At 44.5% G+C, this 23,344-nt stretch overlaps 2 protein-coding genes across 25 annotated transcripts in view; one reads left to right on the top strand and one right to left on the bottom strand.

Annotated features, from left to right (window-relative positions):
• Positions 1-15,205, top strand: part of RAPH1 (Ras association (RalGDS/AF-6) and pleckstrin homology domains 1) — a 92,078-nt gene extending 76,873 nt beyond the window's left edge. The window contains 5 exon segments of the mRNA XM_039554990.1: positions 110-208; positions 818-938; positions 2,513-2,655; positions 7,141-7,275; positions 7,277-15,205. Coding sequence (XP_039410924.1) covers positions 110-208; positions 818-938; positions 2,513-2,655; positions 7,141-7,275; positions 7,277-9,112 — 2,334 coding nt within the window. The 3' untranslated portion in view covers positions 9,113-15,205.
• Positions 15,206-15,857: 652 nt separating this feature from the next.
• ABI2 (abl interactor 2) overlaps positions 15,858-23,344 on the bottom strand; it is a 66,699-nt gene continuing 59,212 nt past the window's right edge. For all 24 annotated transcript variants that reach the window (XM_039555010.1, XM_039554994.1, XM_039555003.1 and 21 more), the window contains one exon: positions 15,858-22,001. In XM_039555010.1, coding sequence (XP_039410944.1) covers positions 21,826-22,001 — 176 coding nt within the window. In that variant the 3' untranslated portion in view covers positions 15,858-21,825. The remainder of the gene's footprint in view (positions 22,002-23,344) is intronic.

Genomic DNA, 23,344 nt, shown 5'->3' with positions numbered 1-23,344 from the left:
TTGAAGAGCTTCCAGCATTAGGTTTATCTGTATAGGCCTCAAAAAAGAAATGTTTTCCTTGCATTCCTAGCTATTAAAACTTTGATGAGAATGTACAATTTTTTTGCAGCATCCTCAGATCCAGAAGAAATCCCAGTATATCAAATATCTTTGCTGTGATGATGTAAGAACTCTACACCAGTGGATCAATGGCATCCGCATTGCTAAGGTAACCTCCAGGCAGTCTTACACTGTTGTCATGAGTAGTTGTCATCACCTGCTTAAAACCATTTACAGTTACTTAGCAAAATACATGGTAAATCTAACTTCCCTCTGTTTAACTATTCTGAACATGAACTGTAAAATCTTCTTACATTTTTCATTCCTTAGTAAAATTATTAGGCTTTGTTACAATAATTCAGCAATTAGGCCTGTTCTTCTTATTTCTGCTGCACCCCTGTCACATGACACAGTTCTGACATTCATCATGGATAGATTTTAGCCAGCTCCTTTCAGATTTTAAAAAAGAAGGCTTGCGGGAGAAGAGAATTTAGAAAATAGAGTTGATTTCCAAGATCCTCAGCTTGTCTTAGTTTATTCATTGGGCCATTTCTTGTTTGACAGTGTCTCTTCTAGCATAAATAAATTGTTTTTCTTTCTTTCAGCAATTCACTAATACAATTAATATTGCCTGAACTCCTTAACAGAGAGCCTGTGTTGCTTTGGGGGGGCTGGCAGGAGGAAAGATGGATTAAAGAAGCCAGAGGTGGAGCTCAACAGTCTGAAAAGGGTGCACAGCCTATATAGAGTTGTTAAACTTCTTTGTCATTTTGCTTAGTACGGGAAGCAACTATACATGAACTATCAGGAAGCATTGAAGAGAACAGAATCAGCATATGACTGGACCTCCTTGTCTAGCTCCAGTATCAAGTCAGGCTCCAGCTCATCTAGTTTGCCAGGTAACAGTGTCATCTATCTCGTAATACAAAGATTCAATTGCCTTTGTTATCATCCGCTGTCTGGACACCTCAAGAGGGACTTTCGCAGGAAATGGACTGTTTCTCCAAAGTCTTTTATGCTATATTTAGTCTAAAACATAGACTTTATCTATTACATTCATCTATAGATAATGCACATACAAGTAAAAACCTATTTTGCTATATTACTTGCAATGGTGTATGTATTTGAAATATGCAGTACTTTGTTGTTCACCTCCAAAGAAACATTTGTCTGATACTGAGAGAAGGGATCATAATTTCAAATTCCTGATGCCTCTGTGTTCACCTATTGAAAAATCAAATTTATGTTGTAATGATTCATAGAATATATATGCATAGTTCTTCAACTGCTTTGTTGACTGAAATATTTGAAATTGGAAAATGAGAAACAGCCCCTGCCCAAAGGCAAAGATCCAAACAATCTCTTTAGAGAAAACTTGAAAATACTGTTTCTGTTCCTATGTCAAATTGTGCATGCCTGCATTAATGTGCTTCTGTTTATCTCTCAGCAGAACTGGGGCTGGTTTCTTGTTGCACATAACAGTTTAAAAATTGATATATGGTTTATACAGTGTAATTTCACTGTTCAGAGCTGACTGATGCTTTGGTGGGTGATTTTGAACCTTCAGGGACCTGGTTCGTTATTGAAAATGTGCTATTGTGTGAAGGTGTTTTGTCCACCACAGATACGGGTCAGGAAGTAACGCTACTGAATTGAACAGGTTCAGAAAGTAGCCTGTAAGAATGAGCTAAGCAAATGCAGACTAACTGGGAAGGTACCTTGTTGTTTTAACTGTGTGGGATAGCGGTAAATTCTTGGTTACTGACAATTTCTCCATCCAAGCTGGGTGTTTTTCTGATAGAGTGTCAATTCTTGTAGGGAGCTGAGCCACAGCCCACCAGCCATGCATGTTCTGCCAAAGTTGCATTCCAGCCTGTGCAAGGACAGTTTGGGATTGCACAGAAAGCAGGTGCCAGGCTGAATAAATTGGTCTGGCAGTGCCTGCTGCTGTCTTGTCGAGACACCCTGTGGACCCAGAGTATCATCTGTGTTGGCTACTTGCAGGATGCACATCAGTCCTTCTCTTGTGTTGAGGAATGGGTCGTTGGCAGCAGTGTCCTGCCTTGGCTGGTGTAGGTTGCCAGGGTCTGTTTCTAAGCTTGTGCTGGGAAGGAGTGCTTGAGGGAGCAGGCTGCGTGCACTGCATGAAATGGGTCTTTTCCCAAAGTGTAGGGGCTGTAGCATGGTTCTGAACCCATACAGCTGCAGTGTTTTACTTTGAAACATATCTGACATGCTCTCATCCTTGTGCAGCTTCAGGTTTGGTTAATACCAGGCATCTGTTGCACTGTTTTATTTTCCAGATGGTAATGGCCTGGATATGAGCTAGAGTTTATATGGTCATTACTGGGAGCACTGTCCTCTGCGGGCATAACATGTTTAACAAGTCACACAGAGTTGCACTATAAGCATACTGACATTACTCTTACATTCAGAAGCATACACTAACTGTTTCTAACTTTTTTTTGAACAGAATCCCAGTCAAATCATTCTAATCAGTCTGACAGTGGAGTTTCTGACACCCATCCAGCTGGACATGTCCGTTCCCAAAGCATTGTCAGCTCTATGTTCTCTGAGGCCTGGAAACGAGGCACTCAACTTGAGGAATCCAGCAAGGTAACAAGAAGACTTTAGTTAGAGAACCAACGCCCAACAAAATGTATGAGACAGGGTGTAGTACTTCTTCCACCTCAGTCTTGAGTGGCATTTCTTCTCTGTTTTACGTGGTTGATTTAGACTGCTATATAATTGTTTTTTAGGATTCACTTTGTCAGGTAATTCAGCCCTGCAACTTTCTGTTCTTTCTTTTATTTGTGTGCACAGAAGCCTTTTGTTCTTTGAAGGCATTATACAGCCCGTCTCAGAGTCCTATTAACTAATGTTCAATGAAGACAAAATAAAAAGATAAGCTGTTAACAAGTTGAATGAAATTCTTTCACTAAGGTCTTCTTCCAGTTAAGTAGCCACATCTTTCCATTGTAAAGATGTGAATAACTGGAGCCTGAAAGCAGATATATATATTTTTAAGTACTTCCGTAGTTTTTACTCAAAAGTTTTCTGTTTTATTAGGTGGAAATGGAACCAGTAATCTCAGTAATTAAGGTAAAAACAAAAGTACTGACATTGTCAGCAGCTGTGGATTAAGGCAGATGTGGTATCTCTTGTTGCTCCTAGAGAGTTACAAAACATTTTAACCCATTGAGGCTGGGTCTCAGGTCTGTTGTGGTCTGGTTAGTTTTCTGTTCTTTCTGTCGTAAACTGGTGTGGTTCCTGTGGAAGATTTCCAAGCACGGGAGAAATTCCACTGAAGCTGGTTTGTTGTCAGGTTTGAAGGAATCTCCAGGTTCCTGAACAGCCTTAAATATCATTAACTGTAGCAGCTACATGTGGAAGTGCACTATGAGAAGCTGTCATGACTTCTGTCAGTTCTGAATCTTCCCCAGACCCCAGGTTCAAGCTAGAGAAGCAAGCTTTTTAAAACTAAAACCATGAGTCAATACACCTGGCACTGGTGCCTCAGATAAATAACTAAAAATAAGATAACACATCACCTTTTCAAATGAGAAAGCATATGACAGTGTGAAAGCTGACATGGCTGCACCCCTTGGGATTCATAACTTTTCTGCAGTGCCTGCTGGCTTGGAAGTTGTCTGATTCTAATAGTAATGTAGTACTCAGTACAGGAATGTAGCTTGCTAAATTATGGTCCAAGTTTTTCTAATGCATGAGTGCAACACATGGGGCATGTCCATCAGCAGATGGCTTCTGTGTGGGTATAGGATGCATCATTTCTGCAGGAGTGGGATAACTGCACGAGATGGGGCTTTTGCTAGCAGGTATCCAACAGAGGTGAAAGAGTACTGCTGTGAGAATGATAATGTTACTTTTTCCTCAAGTTTTGGGTTCAGTGTAAGTCCTGCTGCTACATACACTCTCTGTGAGATTTTAAGCAAAAGTTTGAAGTTCACTGCCTTGGGGTTACTGCTGCTCTTTATCAAATCTGTCGTGCTGCTGGCAATTGCTCATCTAAATAAACCCCAAGAATTTTTATGCTACCTGATTAAAGCCATGTTAAAAATAAAATACTCAGAATGCTTCCTGTTGAGGGCCATCCATATATCAAGATTTCATCACTTTCTGCAAATCCAAGAAAAGGTATATTTCTTCGTCTCATGCATAACACAGGTAAATGGATTGCCCTGAAACTTCCAAAGAATCCAAATGAAATGAACTGTGTAAACTTAGAGAAGCTGTGTTAAACAATTCTGAGTGAATTGGTGACAAATTTACTTTCAGTGAAACTACAGTGTAAGTCTGGCCCAGGGAACTTCAATAACTAGGAAATCAGACTGGCAGTGAAAAATGTTAAACTGTGTGGCAAGAAAGGCAACGGCAGTTTTGAAAAATTATAGTTTACATGAGAAGGTGTTAACAGTGATAGTGAGACATGCTTTAGGCAGATTAGTCTCCACTTACCTCAGAGGCAGCTTTGCTCCAGTGCTTTGGTGTCAAAGCTGGCTTAAGAAGTTCATGTGGGCAGGCTGCTGCCAAGTGGCAGAACTTTCCAGCATGTCCCTTCACCTTGTGCAACAGCTCTCTCCCACCTTGTCAGCCTTGGCTCATCCCCCTCAGCAAGCAGGGCAGAGCGTGCTGTGGCTCAGCAGGGAGATGACATTGATGCTCCTTCCAGCCAGGGTGTTTTACTAGTGCCTCCACAAATTAAAAATGGGTGAGCCAGTAACTTCGCAACAATTTCTTGAAGTTGAAAACATGCTGAGATTTCTAGAGGTCTATCATATTTGACCTAAATTGGGTAACCAGTCCAAAAGCATGGGAAAAGAGATGGCAAACAGTTCAATTGAAAAAGTTTGTTTTCTTAGGAAAAAATGCCTAAGAAAAAAGGCACAGTTGGTATTTTAAAAAGATATACTATTGTATTTATAGCATTTTTTTAGAATTTCAGATAGTCATGGAGATCTGTGTTACAAATAGGAATTGCTAGTATGCAATAAATAATTTCTCAAGATACACAGAAGGACATCACATAATTGTAAGGACAAAAAAAGGACAATGAATCTCTCAAGGTTCTTCTGTAAACAAAGTATCACTGGACGTTGAAATTTAATTTGATTCTGTGGAAATGGGAGGGGCTCTACCTCCTGAGATGCACAGTAGTCTTTTCTCTGTCCTGAGTGTTTAATTTGTTCACTGTAAAAAGGACTGTCTTCAATCGGTATGAGGAAAACACCTCCCTCTTTCAAATATATCTAAGAAAAACTTCCCAAAACACAGATAATCCATCTACTTCATATTTTGAAAGATTGTTCTTTGCCCAAAGAATACTTTATTCATTTGTTCACAGTTGGGCAGTTAAGATCTCATTGAGTCTCATTTTGCTTGTTAGATTCTGAACACATCCTTTCAAACGAGATGCTACAAGGAGTACCCAAATGCATGCTCACTGTGTCTGCTATAAGGGACAAATTCAAGATTCTCCAAGGTCTTGCCATTCAGAGATAATGATTCTGTTATGCCTTCATCTCCCTCTCTGTTTTATGCCGCCTTTATTTTTCCTGTTGCCTTTTGCTGTCTCAGGTGTCAAAAGTGAAGCTCAGCACAACTAAGGGCAGCACACCCATGGTGCCTTATACAGGGCACAATTAAGGTCAGGTGGTGCTAATTGAAAATTCATTAACCTGGGTGATTGGGAGAATGGCAATTTACAGACTAACACTTGCAAGAGATCAAGATTTCTCTGTTTTGTAATGTGAACACCTTGATTTAGTTCCAGACCTGTTAATATTCTTGCCTTCCAGACCTAATGTGACAGGTAGAGAGGCACACCCCATGTTTGCTGTAAAACCACTGTTTATTGCTTCTGACTCTAATCCTTTTGGTGGCCTTCTGCACATACAGTCACAGTCACCTGTGTTTAGAACAAAGCAAAAGTGTGTTCCTCCCATGCAGATGAGCATAATTGGGCTAACTTACTGCAAAGTATTTGCTAATAAGGTATAGGTACCCAGTGTGGTCAGTTACCGTGGTGGTGGTGTATTTCTAATGCATGTTTCTATACTGTGCACTGTGAAATTCACAACTTGGCTTGTAGCCAAAACACTTTGTATTAGGAGGATGTTTATAAATTTGACTAATGCAATTATTATTTTAATTTTTAAGAGGAATGTAGGCTTACAGTTTTTGAGAAAAAAAACTTAACTTGAGCAAAACCCGCCAAGTAGACTAAAATACTACCTGCTGCTTTCCCATTGATCCTTCCATTAGTCAGCTTTTCCCTGTTTTTCCTTATTTTTTCTGCTTAACATAATAGTTGCATGTGTAACTTTTCTTTCCCAAGTTTACTTTGTTTTGCAGATGTCTAAACATTTCCTTCTGGGGAAATTTTCCTACGAAATCTCGCTTCTCTTTCTTTTATCTTATTTTTTTCCTTGCCAGTCTTGGATAGCAGAGCATGTGGAGAAGTATCTTGCTACTATTCCTGTGCAGAGCTTGCTCTCAATGTGTTTTAGAGCAGTTCAGGATTTCTACATTTTGTAACACTGAACAGTGTAAGGCCTGAACTAACAGATGTAAGGATTTGACATGCTCTGGGAAGCTGTGTGTGGTTTGATTCCAGTTGTACTGAGCTGAGATGTCCACAGAGTCTCTGGCTCTGCCTGCTGTCCTCTGTCATGGCCTGTGGTGCTCTGGGGGGCTCTGTTTGGGTCATTACGCTTGCCCAAAGGAGGCCAGTGATTCTCACTGAGTCCCACTGCCTGTCCCACGGAAGTAACAAGGCTGGTGTATTTTCCCTCTGACAGTCAGCCTCAATTGGAGCAGACCTGGCTCCACAGAATTTTGCCGGCTCCTCTCCCGGGCTGCCCCATCCCCTTGCATGGTCCAGGCTTGTCAGTGTATGGAGTTGTCTCTTGTTCCAGTGTTTTGCTAATACTTCTTGCATGCTGTAATCTGCCACTTAATTTTTAACGATGGGCACATTTAGACCTTGACTTTATAATCTCTTTGTCTCTTTCCCTCTCTCCCTCCTTCCCTCTCTCTTCTTTTTCTCCCTTTCCACTTTCACTAAAAATCCCTTCCCCATAGGCCCGAGTGGAGCCTGCAGGTCGGCCCTTTGTGTCTGTCGCAGCTCCTCTGTCCCCGCAGACGAAAGTGGTGACTCCTTACGCAGCATCACAGCCGTCCCCTCCGCTGCCACCGCCACCGCCCCCGCCCCCTCCGCCCCCCTCCGCCGCCCCCACCACCACCCCCGCCCCTTCCCAGCCAGGCCGCCCCGTCCACGGGCTCACCCGCCACCATGTTCGTCAAGTACAGCACCATCACCCGGCTGCAGAACGCGGCCCAGCACGGCGGCCCTTTTTCCAAAGCTCCTGCTGCACAGCAGGCCCCGCCGCCACCCCCGCCCTCGGCAAAGCCTCAGATCCTGGTGCCCCCCAACGGGGTCATGCCGCCTCCCCCGCCCCCACCACCACCCCCCACACCGGGCTCGGCCATGGCACAGCTGAAGCCGGCACCTTGTGCCCCCTCTGTGCCACAGTTCACACCACCACCACCGCCCCCCAAGATACATCAGGTTCAACCAAATATAAGCCAGGCTACTGTTGTCTCCTCGTTGCCACCACCGCCTCCTCCTGTGCCTGCCCCACCACCACCCCAGGCACCCCCAAAGCCTGTCATGGCAGCTCTGCCCCCTCAGCCTAGTGGGAAGGCAGCGTCACCAGGGGTCACACATGTCACTCCCCCTGTGACTGTGCCCTTGCCCCTTGCAATAAAGAAACAACCAAGTGTCACTTCTCCCCAGGTGCCTCCTCTGCCCCCAGCCCTTCCTGGTCCCACTCCCCCTGCAACGTTCCCAAAGCAGCAGAGTTTCTCAGTAAAGCCTCCTCCATCCCCTCAGTCCCCAGTGCCGTCAGTGGTGAAGCAGATAGTCAGCCAGTTCCCACCTCCTCCCACGCCACCTGCCACTGAGCCCCAGCCTCTGAAACCCCTTCCACTGAGTGTGGCTCCACAGTCACCTCCAGCAGTGAAGGCAAAGCCCAAATGGCAGCCTGCTGCTGCTCCCTCACCAGATTTCCCCCCTCCTCCACCAGAGAGCAGTTTAGTGTTTCCTCCTCCACCTCCTTCCCCAGCTTCCTCTGCAGGTTCTCCCCCTCCTGACAAATCAGGGTCTCCAGTCAAAAAGGCCGGCAAGACGTCAAGCCCTGGAGGGAAGAAACCACCTCCAACACCTCAGCGCAACTCCAGCATCAAGTCCACAAGCTCCACTGAGTACCATGAGTCCAAGAGGCCTTCAGTGGACCGCCTTGTCAGCAAATTTGCACACTCATCAGAGCCGTCAGGATCTCCTTCCAAGGAGTCATCACCTCCTCCAGCCCCTCCAAAGCCAGGAAAGCTCAACCTTTCTGGTGTGAGCCTGCCCATTGTCCTTCCACAAGGTGGGATCCCAGCCAAGGCTTCTGCTCCGAGTGTGTCTGGAAAGGATCCTGTGGTTGAATTCCCTTCACCACCATCCGATTCAGACTTCCCACCACCACCACCTGACATAGATCTTCCTCCCCCTCCAGTAGAAATTCCATCTGTGTTTTCAGGCAGCACCTCCCCAAAAGTTGCTGTTGTAAATCCCCAGCCACAGGCATGGTCAAAACCGTCAGTGAAAAAAGCCCCACCACCCACACGCCCCAAGCGGAACGACAGCACCCGACTGACACAGGCGGAGGTCACAGAGCCCCCAGGGTCAGCTGGCCCACAAGTGCCCACGTCACCCAAGTCCAGCCTTAGCGTTCAGCCGGGATTCCTGGCAGACCTCAACCGGACGCTGCAGCGGAAATCCATCACCCGGCACGGCTCCCTCTCCTCTGCGCGGATGTCCAGAACGGAGCCCACCGCCACCATGGACGACATGGCCCTGCCTCCACCCCCACCAGAGCTGCTGGCTGACCAGCAGAAGACCAGCAGCTTTGGGGGCAGTCATATATCTGGCTATGCAACGTTACGGAGGGGGCCACCCCCCGCACCCCCCAAAAGGGATCAGAACACCAAGCTGTCACGGGACTGGTAGTCAGTCTCCAGGGGCCAGTACTCTCCATGACTTGTGGGCTGCCCTGTGATCGGCTGGCCTGTGATCTTGCACACTTGGAGAGAATGTGGGGATGTGGATGATAGCCCCATCAAAAGAGGTGATCTCAAACTGCAGCAAAGGCTAAACGTAAAGACATTCCCCTTTCATGGCTAGGTTAAAAAAGTTGGGGGCTTAGGGGTGTTGATACTTTTTTGGGAAAAGTGGGTAGAGAGGTGTTGGCTTCATTCTTTCAGTTTCTTTTACCCTTCTTATGGATTGGACCAAACCCCCATTTTCTTACTTTTTCTGCATTTAGGGAATGGGGAGGGAGATAATTTTTTTGTGGTGTCTGTCCACGTGAGACATGTTTGTGCATGTATTATAAGTGTAGGTATATAATATATTGTGATCTATTTCGTCGCAACTATAGAAGATAACCAGAATGTTTTTGTAGAACCGTATTTATTGTTTCAGTCAGTATATTATCTGGAATTGGACTCTAACTGGTGAAATCTTATCATAAAGATGGAGATGTAGGGGGCACTTTAAAGAAAGGAAATAAAAAACCCAAACCCACAAACTTCTCAGCAGTTTGTGGTGGGTAAATTCTGCAAAGCTGAGGTGTTCGGCTGGTAACTGTACATTGTCCATTGATTGAGAAGTACAGATGCAACGTACCAAAACATTCTGGTCATAATACTACTGAAAATGAGTATGTTCAGAGGAAAGAAATAGATTTTATATATAGTGGGCTGGAGTGAAATATATTTATACTATAAAGAGCCTCCCCCTCCTTTCAAATAGTTAAAAATATACACTGATACAAATTATTTCAAACTTATTTGTCCATGCAGTTAAGTAGGATAAATATATATTATTCCAAACCATTATGCATTCTAACTAATAGTAGGCTCAAGCATTTGTTTCTATGGCTCAAGATGAATATATTTGTGTTAACCCCTTCTGAAAGCTGCCAGGACTCCTGCAATCAAAAATCCTGCCAACCCCCAAGGCTGACCCACGCTGATCCATGAGCTGTCCGTGTAATTCTTACCCTGAATGAACAGGTAGGTTTCTGTAGAAAGCATTATGTGCTCACACAGGCATGCACAGCATCCAGTCTCACCTGGTCTGTGCCTGGTAAGATGTAGCGTCTTCACAAAAACAAGCGTCTGGAAATGTGCAAAAAAAGTAATGTTTATAATTGATTTGAAATTGTCAGGAAACTTTCCCTTCTGGAAAGAGAGGAGGGAGTGGCAATTTGAGGACAAGCAGAGTAGGAATTCTCTCTCTGTTCTTTGACCTGCCGGAGAACGTGACCAGTGCATTAACCTGTTTATCACAAAGTTGCACTTCTAGCAGTCAAGGAAGACGACTGGAAGTAAAAGGACCTTAAGAGGCAATAATATTTGCTAGGAATTTCATCTGAGGGCCCATATGAGTAGAAAATAGACTATTGATTTGCTTGGTTTTTTGTTAGTCACCAATTTACAGTCAGTCACCAGATCAAGTATGACAGTCCTTTTTCTTCAGCAGCTACTTCAGTAGCTTGATTGTACAGTCTTACCCACATATTCAGACCTTGTGATAAGGTAGTGCAAGTGTAAGTGGTCTTATGTATCATTGCACATTCATTGCAGGGTGGTGGGACACAGCCTTTGTAAAACAGCTAAAATACTTGGACTGTACCTACCCCATCTTCAGCTGTTACAGCTTCCCTTGTGACCATGGGGATACTGTCAATAGGCTCATAGGGCAAATAATTTCACTGTTTGCTTACTTTTTCTCCAAAAGCAAACTTTAAATGCTTTCCTTTCCCCAAAGAATGACACAAAGACAGCAGCTTGACCTGGCAGTATCGTCACATGTGTAAAACCAATATAAATGAATCTCTCATTACAGTAATTCAGGATGATAGATTTAAGAAATATTGTGATAGTGTCCCCCATTCCTTTTTGTTATAAAGTTGGTTTTTTTAAAATACAAATAATAAAATAAATGTCTTTGTGAATATTTTATGAATAGGAAAAAAAGTTTTGCTAATTTGAGGCAGAAAATAACACATCTGTAACTATATAGTTTTAAATAAGTGCATCATGAAAAGAGAAAAATTAGTGGTGCTGTCTGTGCCGACCTGTTTCATATGATTTTTTTTTAAATCTGTTTCAGCACCTCTGGAAATTGTTTTAATATTTCAGACTAGATTTTTTGAGCAATAAGAGTATATACCATTGTGTGCATTTTTGAAGCACTGCTATGGAAAGGCACTTTTTTGTATCTTTCAAATTGTTCACCAAGTTTTGTTTCTACTATTTTTGTGCTTACAAAGTGTCCTTAAAAGCATTTGCATTGTTGATTTTAAGCATGCTCAGTGTAGCTGGTGAATAATGTCACAGGAGGGTTGTTAAGCTTACTGCAGTTCATGGGTGCTGTAATTTTCAGTGTTGGTCCTCGTGCTGCTTTGTACTGTACGCAGCTCCTGGGGCTCAGAAGCACCAGTGGGCAGAAGGTGCTCACTACAGCTGTAACCGCTTTGCCCTTAGCCATGACAGGGAAGTAGGCACATTCTCCTGCTCCATGGCAAGATCCAGCTGGGCTGATGCAGCATGTGCTCCCCGGTGAGAGCAGTCAGGAAATTCTGCTTGCCCCACCTGCTTTTCTTTTCCCCAATACAGCCTCACTGGTGTGCGTCAGTTCAGCCCTTTTACTTTAGTTCATTCAGTGCGGGTACCTCTGGGCTTTGGACTCAGCACATCCATGTTTTGAGTGCAATTTCTTCAGAGGCATTTGAGCTTTGTTCTCATTTTCCTGTGGCCAAGTTCATGTCCCCAGTATCTCTCCCTAGGCAATGAATCCATCCTTACTACTGCAGGCTGCCAACAGTTTGCTGGGAGACAGCTGCGTAACTCCCAAGTCTGCAGCAAAAAGAATGAATGTCAGCAAAGGTGGCACCCAGTACTCCTTCTAGTTGCAGTTTCCTGCCTAAGGCAGTAGTGATCCAGTGAGTGGCTGCAGCTTGCTCATGCAGCTGAGCATGGAAATGTGGCTGCAAGTGTGGTTCAGACAACCTGGTTTGCCTTTTCGGGTTATGAGATACCCCCCATTGTAACTCACTTTTCCAGCATATTTACTGGTTTTGTGACAGTAAATGTGTACACCTTATTTTGCAAGAAAGTTATTTTCCCCCATGTGCAGTTGTCTCATAATTGCACCATTATGTTTATTAAATCAGAAAATTAAGGGGCTGGATTTCAGACACGCAGGAAAATTTCATCCTCAGTTAAAATGTTATAAACATGGGCAGTAATCCTTTTGGCACTGTTAAAATGGGCATGTGAAGGCTGAGCGTTCATACTGCGGACAGAAAGGTAGCTGGTGCTTTGATCCCAAAAAACCTGGAGTGCATGGCTGGAGTTGCGTTTCGTGAGGAAGCGCAGGGGCTGGGCACTTGTTAGATGGTTGTCAGGGAAGCCCTGCTGCTGCAGGGGCAGCTGAGCAAGCACAGCTGTGTTTGTTAATCTGTTCCACATTTCGTTTTCATTTCCCCTCTGCCATGCAGTGTAGCATCCACCTCTGAGTAGCAGGGCCCTGTTCAGCCAGGTTTCTGTGCCTGCAGCCCAGGTGCAGAAAGCAGGGAGCTATTCTCAGACACATCACAGTTCAGGTGTTGAGGAGTTGCTTTGAAAGGGAATACTAGGCTCTTCTAGCAGCACTAAGCTTGGATGAGAAATTATATTTAAAACCAAAAAAAACACAGGTTCTAAACAAACCATAGGTAACATGTTGCAGGTGCCTATGCTCGGGGTCCTGTGTAGTCTTCTAACAGCTGTGGCTGGGAGAGGATGTTAGGCACAAGTGTCTAAATAATTGTGTTATTTTCTGTGGAAGAGGAAGTTTCCTGCTTCACCCTGCACAGTGGTTTCCTCCTGCGGCAGACCACCACCGACTGCTCTAACTTGGTGATGACCTCAAAGCCAAAGAGCTCCTCTCCTGAACTTTGCAGTTGCCTGCAGGGCAACAGTGAGTGACACATCAGGGAAACAAAGTGCAGGTACCTGGATCATTTGGTTTCAGGTCTGATGGGAGAGGAAGCAGTTTTTTCAACAAGTGCATTTTAACATTTACTGTTCTGGGCTTGCACATTTAAAGGTTTTCTAATTCCTTCTTTCTGTGCCCTTAGGCAACCAGATAAATCATATCAGCTCAGAGATAAAGTGTGGCCAGTCTTCCTCTCAGTTAAAATTTTTTTCCACAGTGTAAGGAACCTAAAGTGCCATTTCAACAGCAGAAGGGCAAAAGAGAAATTTTCTGCTTTTTACAGAAAACAGCATAGAACCAAATTGTTTTGCTACAGTGGTACCATCGCAGGTAAATCTGTTTTTTTTTCAAAATAAGATTATAAGTGGGTCTTAATACGAGTATTACTTCAACTAGTGTCATGTTAAAATCAGTTGCACTCCAGAAAAGCAGTATAAATTCCTGGCAGAAGGTAGTGAGGATGCAGCCAGAACATAGTTTGGTTGGTTGCTGGTTTTTTTTTTTTTTCCTTTTAGCATTGTTAAGGTGTAGATTATGTTCTCAGTCACACAGTGCTCCTCAGCTGCAGGTGAATCTTACTACTTTGGGGGCCCATTTGTGGCACCTGGTTTGCATTCATTCCCTTGCACCACTGAGGCAGACTCCAAACTAGAGAGGATTTAACACTACAAGGGATAGTTTCTCTTGGATGTCTTTTGCCACATGCTGGTGGGGTTTTAAGCTTTATTTTGGAATTCTGAGTTTGTCTATTTCCTTTCTGAATTTTCTTTCCTTCAGTTAAAAAATGTCCATGAAGACTGACCAAACCAGGGTTTTGTTGCAGGGGGCAGCACTCACTGTGACAGAGGCTTGGTCTAGTTTTGAAAAGTTTTAAGACACTAAACTGCAAATGAGATGACAAACACACATGCTTATCCCGCACAGTGTAAATTACTTTAATTGCTACTAACCAACCAGAGGGAAAATAGTGACTTGGGTAATGATCATTTGGTGCTCTGAGGCACTCAGTAGGGCAAGGACGCAGTGAGCTCTTTGCTGAGCAAATGATCTTGGGTAAAGGGGAGTTAGAGAAGGTGGAAGACCAGGAGGAACGGAAACTAGTGCTGTATGCACATTCCCCCGTGGCAGGGACTTAGATAAATGAGTGAGAAGGACCTTCAGTAATAGATTGTGGATACTACCCTCCCCCTTATTTAAATGCTTGAAGGCAACTTGTCTTTTAGGAGATTTTGGAATTCTACCATTTGCTACAGTGGAAAATAATTTGCTCCCAGCTTTCCCAAGATGCCAGAGATGCATCCAGAGCTAAATTCCAGGTATGCAGATGTGCGTACACCAGTCTCTTGTTGCTAGCAGTCTCATACTGCTGCTCTCTAGCACGTGGCTGGTGAGAGATGAGGGTGCCAGTGTTAGATGGTGGATGTCCCTTGCCTTTAACCAAGCCTGGGAACTGGGTACACCCTTGCAAAGGACAGTTTAGCAAAGAGCTGTGCCCGTGGCACCCTGCTGCTGACTTGGTGCAGCACAATAGCACTTGTACTTCTAAAAGAAAAACTAAATGTTTTGGCCAAGTTGTAATTGGAAATCTTAGGCCTCCTAGTGGACTGCAGTGGACCAGAAATTAACTGGAGCAGCAGTTTGGTTTATGGCTTACACTAATTGTTACCAGTCACTGGGAATATTCTGTATAATACTGGAGATGCAAGTGTGTCATTGCAGTGATGATTTGTCTGTGCAGCAAACTTGTGCTGAGTGCTGTAAATACATTCATGTTTACTGCTTTAAAAAGAAAATTGCACATTTTATCTTTCAATGGGATTGCCTCCCCTCTTCTTCCCTTTCCAAAAAAAAAATATAAAATAAAATCAAAGCTCTTTTAGACCAATAGCTTCAGGTTGGGGGGAGCTTTGCCATATTATAAATATATATAAATATATGTATAAATATACTTTTTTAAGCATGAGAGAGGACAAAAGAAATACGTTATAGAGTACCCAATATAGATCATTATCCAATGGAATATGCACAATTCAATAAAGATGTAGTTAAATTTAATACTCTGCTTTAATCCTCTGTCTTGCAATTTTCCTTTTCTATGAGCTCAGAACCCACACTGTGTTTTCAGGGCATCAGTGGTTCCCCGGTGTAGGGGTCAGGCAGCTGATGGCCTACAGCTTACCATTTCTGTGCTCACTGCCAATAAAACTTTTATTCCTTTGCACAGTTCTTTCCAGTGGGTCAGAGGTGGCTGTACCAGCCACGTGGTGCACACCAGTTACAGGGCTAAAGAGGACCCCGTGTGAAGGCTCACCTTTTCCATCTGCACCTTCCTCAGGCTTGCAGAGTCCTGTCTAGCTCTGCTCATACAGAACAGCTGCTGGCTGGTAAGTGCTGCTGTGGCCCCTCTCTGGGGTCCGTAGGGAATGCAGCTCTGTTCCCCTGCCCTGGGAAGTGCTCTCAGCCTTGCCCTGCAGCCCTCAGCAGCAGAGAGTTGAGAACTACATTAGCAGCTGCAGGAAAGGGGAAGTCCCACAGAGGTCGGAGCTGGTGAAGGCAGCAGGCTGGATGCCAAGGTTTGTACCTTTGCTGTGGGAAATGCTGTGCTCAGAGATCCTTAGGGCCAGGACTCCTGCACGCACAAGCCACAGTCCCTGGCCCTAGTGCGCTGAAAAGTCTGTAGCCAAAGACAAGGAATGTGACACGGCTGTGGCACGCTCACAGAACATACGGGGTGTGCTTCGTTCTTTTTATTTAGGGCTCATAACAAGAGGGTTTAGTACACAGCAACAGTTAATTCCAAGTACAATTAAAAAAAATTTAAAAATTGGCTTTTGCACTCACTGGAAGGTGGTTCAAATGGCACACACACTAAAACATTACTGGCGGCATACAGCTCCCCAGAGTCCTGTGGGCTTGGTCATTTTCAGTGGGCTCTGCATCCATCCACTGCATCAGCAGTGCCAAAAGCAAAAGCACAGTGTGCTGCTCCAACTGCAAACCAAAAGGGGGTATCTGCTTTCAGAAAAAGTGCATGGACAAAATCCATGTTAGACACTGACATCTCCAGAGAATTCATAGAAACTACTAGTCCATGCAAGTTGCAAAAGACACTTTTTCAAATGTGAAAAGAAGCACTTGTTCTTTACAAAAAAATCTTGGGACATGTCAGCACTTACCGAGGCGCTGTAATGGAAATAAATTTGTACATAGCTCTTGCTATTAGTCAGTAGTGGTAGAATTCTTCAGAGGTGTGAAGAGAAACTGGAACAAACGTCCTGCACTCATTTCAGCAGGGTCCCCCCCCATGTCAGTGTTTAGCAGGGTCCTGGGTGTAGGCTTACCTCTGGACAGCAGGCCACTGCTGCCATCAGTGTCTTGTAATGGGTCTTGTAATAAGCACGGGTGCTAATAAAATTAGTATATTTAGAGTACCAAAAAAACCCCTGGAGATTGCACAAAACACATGGGTGGGGTTTTTTTTCAAATGAAAGCAGCAGAACACCATGATCTGTGAATAATTCTTTCTACCAGCAGTTGTCAAACCTTGGCTGCATCAAGCTGAAGGTGGAGGTCCCACTATGCTTGAAGTTTTAACATCAGAAGTAGGTAATAGGACCATTACTACGCATTGACTTCAGCTACTGTGGGGGAAAAACCCCAAAACAAACCACACATTGTTCCCTTCTAGTACTGTGCTGACTTCTGTGTAATAATCATTTTATCCACAAAATGCAGCAGTGCCAAATAGTGGGAGATGCCAGAAGCTGGGGAAGGTGACTATACTTGTAAGCATAGTAAATTCTTGTAACTGGCACTCCAGACGCTGTAGCCCATCATCCTGCTGCTGCCTAGTTTCCACCACCACCTTCGCTAGAGGTTAGTGTTGTAAATACTTGCCTTAGTGAATTCAACAGTGCTGTACGTTTTCCACTGCCACGGTTGCCAACATACGTACTGAAGTCTCTGCATGGGGTTTGTAATGCCTGAAATGCTGCAGTGCTTAATCAGAGACTCTCTATACTCTGAATGCAGCTACTGCTCCTAGTAAAGCCACAGCACCATGGTTCAACAGCATCCTCTAGGCAACTTCCAAAAAGGGCCTGCAGAGAATACAGACATCACCTGTTTTACAAAAGGTCCTGTTGCACCTCTCAGAGAAGAAGCTCTGTAAAATGCTCCCAGTTTACTAAACCACATAAAGTTCCATTCTTTCCAGAAAGGAAAACATGGAACTTTTGCTTTATGCCTGGAGCCCACAGACATAACTAATAAAAAAGCAAGCAAGCTCATTTCTAGCAGAGAGGTGCATCCACAGCATTTGCCAGGAAATGGTGGAGGCTGCTAGGAAGAGCACAGCATTAAGTCACCATCAAGCACAGGTGGGAGACAACACAGAAGTACAACAGTACCAGTGCAGTCCTCTTCCACCTCTAGTCAAGAACGCGCACATCCACAGCAGGCAGGCAGCCCACACACCCTCTGCTGGAAAAGGCTCCTCAGTCCTGCTGCTGCCTTGCTTTCTTTTCATGATCAACTGGAATACCCCAGATAAAAAGTGTCACTTTTCAGAAGCTGCATTACTGCCACTGTCAACTTTGGCTGTCACCAAGAATCCTCAGCAGCAAGAAAAGAAAATGCCCAGCAGCTGTGAAAGGAGAACAAACTGCTCTAGCAAGAACTAGCTGGGTCTAAGCCTTTCTGGCACCCACAGGTAAGCCACCCAGCCACACGCCACAGGACCTGTGGTTCACACCAGCAGCCATCTCCAGACACTTTCATGACATCCAACTCAACTATGTGCAAGGACAAGCTGAATTCCAGGAACATGGTCAGCCTCCTGGTAACACACACCAAGCTCTGTCATCTCCCTCAGGGCCATGCCACACCTCTTGTCCTGCAGTGAGAGCAATGGCTCTTCAGTGGTTTAGTGTCTGCCTGTATCTCACCAGTCAGACCAGGAAGTGTTCCAGCATTGCTTCAGCTCTCTGGTGCCTACTCCAGCCACCACATGTGGACACACCCTCGGGACACTCAGGCATAGAATTTGCTGGTCACTTCTCCTGCCCCTCTCAGCCCACTGCTCAAACAGCTTGGGGGGAAGGGGAAGAGAAGAGAGGAAAGAACGGGTGAGACACGTGCAGCCTCAGCCATCTCTCTTCAGCTGGAATGAAGGCACCAAAATTAACCTGCTTCAGCACTGGATGTGACAGACTCAGTCAGACCTCCTCTCATGCAGGCACATGATGGAGAGGCAGCTGTAGTTAATAGCTTTGTCCCTGGTGCCAAGAGGGAGGAAGAAACTTTTGATACACAGCAAACCAAGGCAAAATACACCGCTAGAGGATGCTGAACAATTTCTGTGCACAAATAAAACAGCTGGCTGGGCTAAGGCAGTTCTCACAAAGGGAGAAACATACACATTTTGGCCATTCAGCACTCTTTGGGCTATGCTGGGGTGTCTCCTTCCCCCACCTCTCATGCATACACACTCCCGCTTCAACAGCCTGTGATGCAGAACACCATGAGCTGTGGCAGCAAAACTCAGCAGTGACGAGATGATGTGCACCTTATTTAAAATACTGAGGTGTTTCTCCCCCACCCCCCATTTTCCACCCCCTTTTAAAGTAAACCTGTAAATTAAAAAGGGGTGGGCAAGAGAAGGTTTTGGACAAGTAGAAGTACAAGGGACAAAACTGGAAACACAACCCTCACTGACTTTACTAGCATGCAATCTATGTAACATTAATATACAAAGCCTGTTTACCTTGGCCTGGTCTATGACCATTACATCACATCATCCCCAAACAAGCAACAGAATTAAAATCTGTACAAAATAAAAATATGCCTAAAACTCAACCAATTTCTTTACATTAGTACTGCATAATAAAGCGTAAAACCAGTAGGAGATGACCCAGAAATTCCATCCACAGCAGTTCTTGCAGGATAAACAATTCCATGTGCTATTAGCACGGACCAGACTAACCCCTGGCCCATCAGACTAAAGCCAGTTCTTCAAGGAGCTGTCACACATTCCACTTTCAAGGTTTTTCAGCCTCATCTTCTGTGCTGGGCTCTGGCAAGTTTCATCTCACACTGCTCTGCTCTCACAACACAGAAAACTTGCAAGATGAAAAACCAGCTGATTGTATCACATACAGTGGGAGTACACACTACCCCACCCACCTGCCAGAAGTGTTCGAGCACAAGCTCTTGCACAGAGTGGGTTACGACACGTTTCACTGAAGTCTGACCTGCCAGCTGCAGCTTGGGTGCACAGGCAAAGGTTCAGCTCTCACTTAGGAACTCATTAAGCTGCCCTAATGATGCATTTGAGCACTGTGGGCTCAGTTTTTGCCGTAAACATATCAAAGGTAAGAGAAGCCAGGAAAGCTCTGATGTTCCTGGAAAACACAGCTGCCCTGTAAGCACCAAAGGCTTGTGAATGCTGCTGTTCAAGCACCTTGGCTACAAGCACCACCTCCCTGTGCCAAAAGCTTAGACCTGCCCAATGACACTAGAAACAGTCATTCCAGTGACTGCACAACCAGTGGTTCTGGACTTGCTCCCACAGAAATGATGGGCTGAGGGAACTGAACATGGCTGCTTCTCTTAGCCTTGCTGCAAGAAAACTTTCAGAGAGTAAAAGGTTTAAAGGGTATCTTTTCTGGCAAACACTCATCCCAAACAATAATTCTGTCAGCTTCCAGAAAGAAGACAACAGTGCCTTTTCTACGTGTGAATTAGCAAGGGAGAAAGCCACTTCTATCTGCACACCAGTTTCTTCGAAGTTGTCCTTCCTGCAACTTTAACCAAACCAGTTTCTTGAGTGCTGTCACAGGAGTTCCACAAGCTCACAGCAGGTGATCACATTCCTCCATGGCCTACAAATACACCTCACCTATTTGTTTCTTTCTTCTTCCCCTCTAAGCAGCTATGTCACCTCCCTGCCCAGGATGGCACCAAACCTGGACCTCCATGCTGGTATTGCACTAATTACCAAGCAAGGGGCTGGGTCAATTACCTGTACTGGTGCCAATGCCATCACACAGCCAGCCCCACTCTTCCGTGCACTGCTCTGTTTTACACACCGGCCTCTCCGGCTGCAGCGCTGTCTCACCTTGGACAAGCTACTCTTGGTACCAGCTAGAACTTGGCCAGGTGACAGTCTGAAGTTGCCCAGGAAGATGCCCTTGCCCAGGAGGCTCTCACAATACAGGATCAGCTCAATTTGCAGGCTAAGACTTAAAAGGAAACGTAATTCGTTAATGCACGGGGTATTTACCCAAAGGTAACATTTAGATGTTCCTAAGGGCAGACTAGTACAACCATCACTTACAGTGATCTGTGTATAATCACTGAGCAGAATTTTTAACTGAGACTAGATTACAAAGCCAAGTATCATCACAAGGGGCTACAGAGCCTCCACTTGGTATTACTCCACCCCAAGCCACCAGTACAGCTGAAAATATCTATTATAATAAACAATGGAGAGGGCATGGGGAAGAGCTAGGACTACTACTAGTTACTGCTTGGATTTCCATGGGAAACCAGTACACACAACAGCCCTTTTTGCTTCCACTGAAGAGATTTTGGCAGCAGACATGAAGACAACAATTGCCGTTTGTCCTGCCTCTGCACAGGGCTCTCACAGTACATATGCAAATCTAGTCATCAAGTACAAAATAGCCAATTTACAATACCTGATTGGATTTTTAAGATTATATTGTGCATAAAACTAAAGTTGGGGGCAAGTTTCTCTAGTGCAAGCAGGCATGAGTAGATTTGAACCTTAGATCACACCCCCTAGAGTTAATCCTCTGACCCAGGAGGATCTGTTAACTTTGTTTTGCCGTCACCATCAATGGCATCTCTGAGTTCTGTCTGAACCGGCAGCAGCCGTGGCAAGGAGCTCGCTGTGGAGAGGAGCACAGTTACATCAGTGCAGAACACAAAACAAATATGTGGCATTCAGAAGATGAGAAATGGGGAGGGGGGTCCTCTGGGCTGCAGCCATCTGAATTGTCTAAACTGAAAGGTGAGTGAATGAAAGCCGGCTCTGTGTGCCCTGTGTCAGCCTATGTGTGCAGAGCAGCTGCAGAAGTGTTTCTGCTAAAGATGTATCCAGCTATCTGGAAGTCAGTTACAGGAACGTCTCTGTGTAGAAATCCCAGTGTTTGCTAGCACATGACTGTTCTTCCAGCTGCACAGGAGTGTAGTGTAGAAACAGGAGGGATGTCCACTGGCCAGTAACCTTCACCACAAGCATCCAGGACATCCCCAGTGCCAGGCACTGCTTCCAACGGTAGTACCATGAGGGCGCACAGGATTCCTGAGACAGATCCCAAGGCCTGTCAGAAGTCAGAATTTGAGTGAAGTATGAGCTACTCAGCAAGTTTGTTACATCTGAAAGGGTCAGCTTAATTCAAAGTCAGATAGCTCAGGATAGCCTCTGCTGGCAGCTGAAGAGCCAGCCATTTGTTCAAACAACTCAAATCACTATTGTCTTATCATGAGGGGGAAAAGAAAAAAAAAAAAAACCAAACCAAACCCAAAAGAGTGGTTGTTACAATTATCCTTCATTCAGTTATACTGGATGGGGCCCCAGAGGCTGGTGGAGATCTGGGAAGCCCTGCCAGCTCCTGGAGCAGGAGATGCAGTGTTCTGTCCTCTGGTCTTCACTCTGAGTAATGCATGATTGACTCCACGTAGTTCCCCGGGAACAGCCCTGTCACTCCATTCATGACCCCCTCATACCAGCCATCATCATTTTTCTTGATGACGTAAATGATGGCACCTTCCTGAAATGAGAGCTCATCTTCCTTGTCCTTGGTGTAGTCATAGATTGCCACCACTAGGAAAGAACAGAACATGACTGTTAGGAGAGGTAGGGGAAGAGGGGGAAAATCCAATCACCCTCCCTCATCCAGGCACTGCCTCACCTGTGTGTGTGCAGAATGACCTGCTGAGAGAAATAGTTTCTTCCACCCCCTTCTGTACAAGCTCATGCTTTGAAGCATGTGAGCCAGGACTCCTTTAACTCTTCTATTCTTACTATTTCCAGACCACCAGAGGAAGTGTCCAACTGTATGATAAACTTTTGGTGTGGAGTGATACAAGGCAGTGGCTGTGAATCCCCATGGCTATAACCACTCAGAACTATTCCTAGGTACACGTGCTAAACCAGATCTCAGCACAGCTAAGAGCAGAAAACATGAAGCAAGAGCTCTCTTCAGGCCACAGTAAGAATGAGCCAATGCTGATGTCCCAGACTTCCATCCACCTTAGCTACTTCCACATTTAGATTTCTAAAGGTGCATGTGCATCTCAGTATCCAGCAGCCGCTCCCAGAGCACACAGCACCAAGGCGGGTCAATTCCTGTTAGGAGCCACAAAAAAGATAGGTGGAAACAAAATGTGCATATGCTGAATCAGGACATCTTTCTTATAGCTGCAGAGTATGTTACTGATGGCACAAAAGTTGTTAGGAAAGGCAAAGGAATTGGACAAAGCACTTGGAAATAAAAAATAGAATAGTCCTGAAATGCCAGAAAATAGACATCAAATTAATACATTTTTCCAATCTCAGCACTATCATTGTGTTTTACAGAGAAAGTTAGTTACGCCAGACTCTGAGTACTTTAACAAATAGCATCAATCACTGCTTTGAGCACTTGGCAATGAAACATGCAGTGCTGCCACTAAGGAAAATAAAAGTATGTTGGACAGGGATCCTAAAATCTTGTCCTGGGGATAGATGGAAAGATACTCTAAAGCAAGGATTAAAAATTAACAGCATGTGTTCATAAGCCTGCTGTCCAAGAGTCCTAGTAAACTCATCATTCTTGTCAAAAGAAAAGAGGTCATTTCCTTTTGAGGGAGCAAAGGAATCAACACAAATCAACACTACAGAACCCTGGATCCAGAAAAGATTATAAAATATACAGATCAATCCCAGTGGAAAATCAGAGTATTTAAGGAATTTTTTTTTTTTATCATGTGACTAGAGCATATTTAAAAAACACATGTTGTTAGCTCTACAACTGTCCCAGTAGTTGTGAAGTAGCTTATTCTGTACTGTTTTAGACATAATTCTAAGCAAACAAAACACAAATGGAGAAACAAGTACATTTTTAGCTTGAAAAACTAGTGTATGAACATGTGACACATTTATGTCCTTCAAAATTCCTTTCTAAG

The sequence above is a fragment of the Corvus cornix genome, chromosome 7 (genome assembly GCF_000738735.6).
Source record: "Corvus cornix cornix isolate S_Up_H32 chromosome 7, ASM73873v5, whole genome shotgun sequence".
In the NCBI taxonomy this organism is placed as follows: Eukaryota; Metazoa; Chordata; class Aves; order Passeriformes; family Corvidae; genus Corvus; species Corvus cornix.
This window is presented reverse-complemented; position numbering and strand designations above follow the sequence as displayed.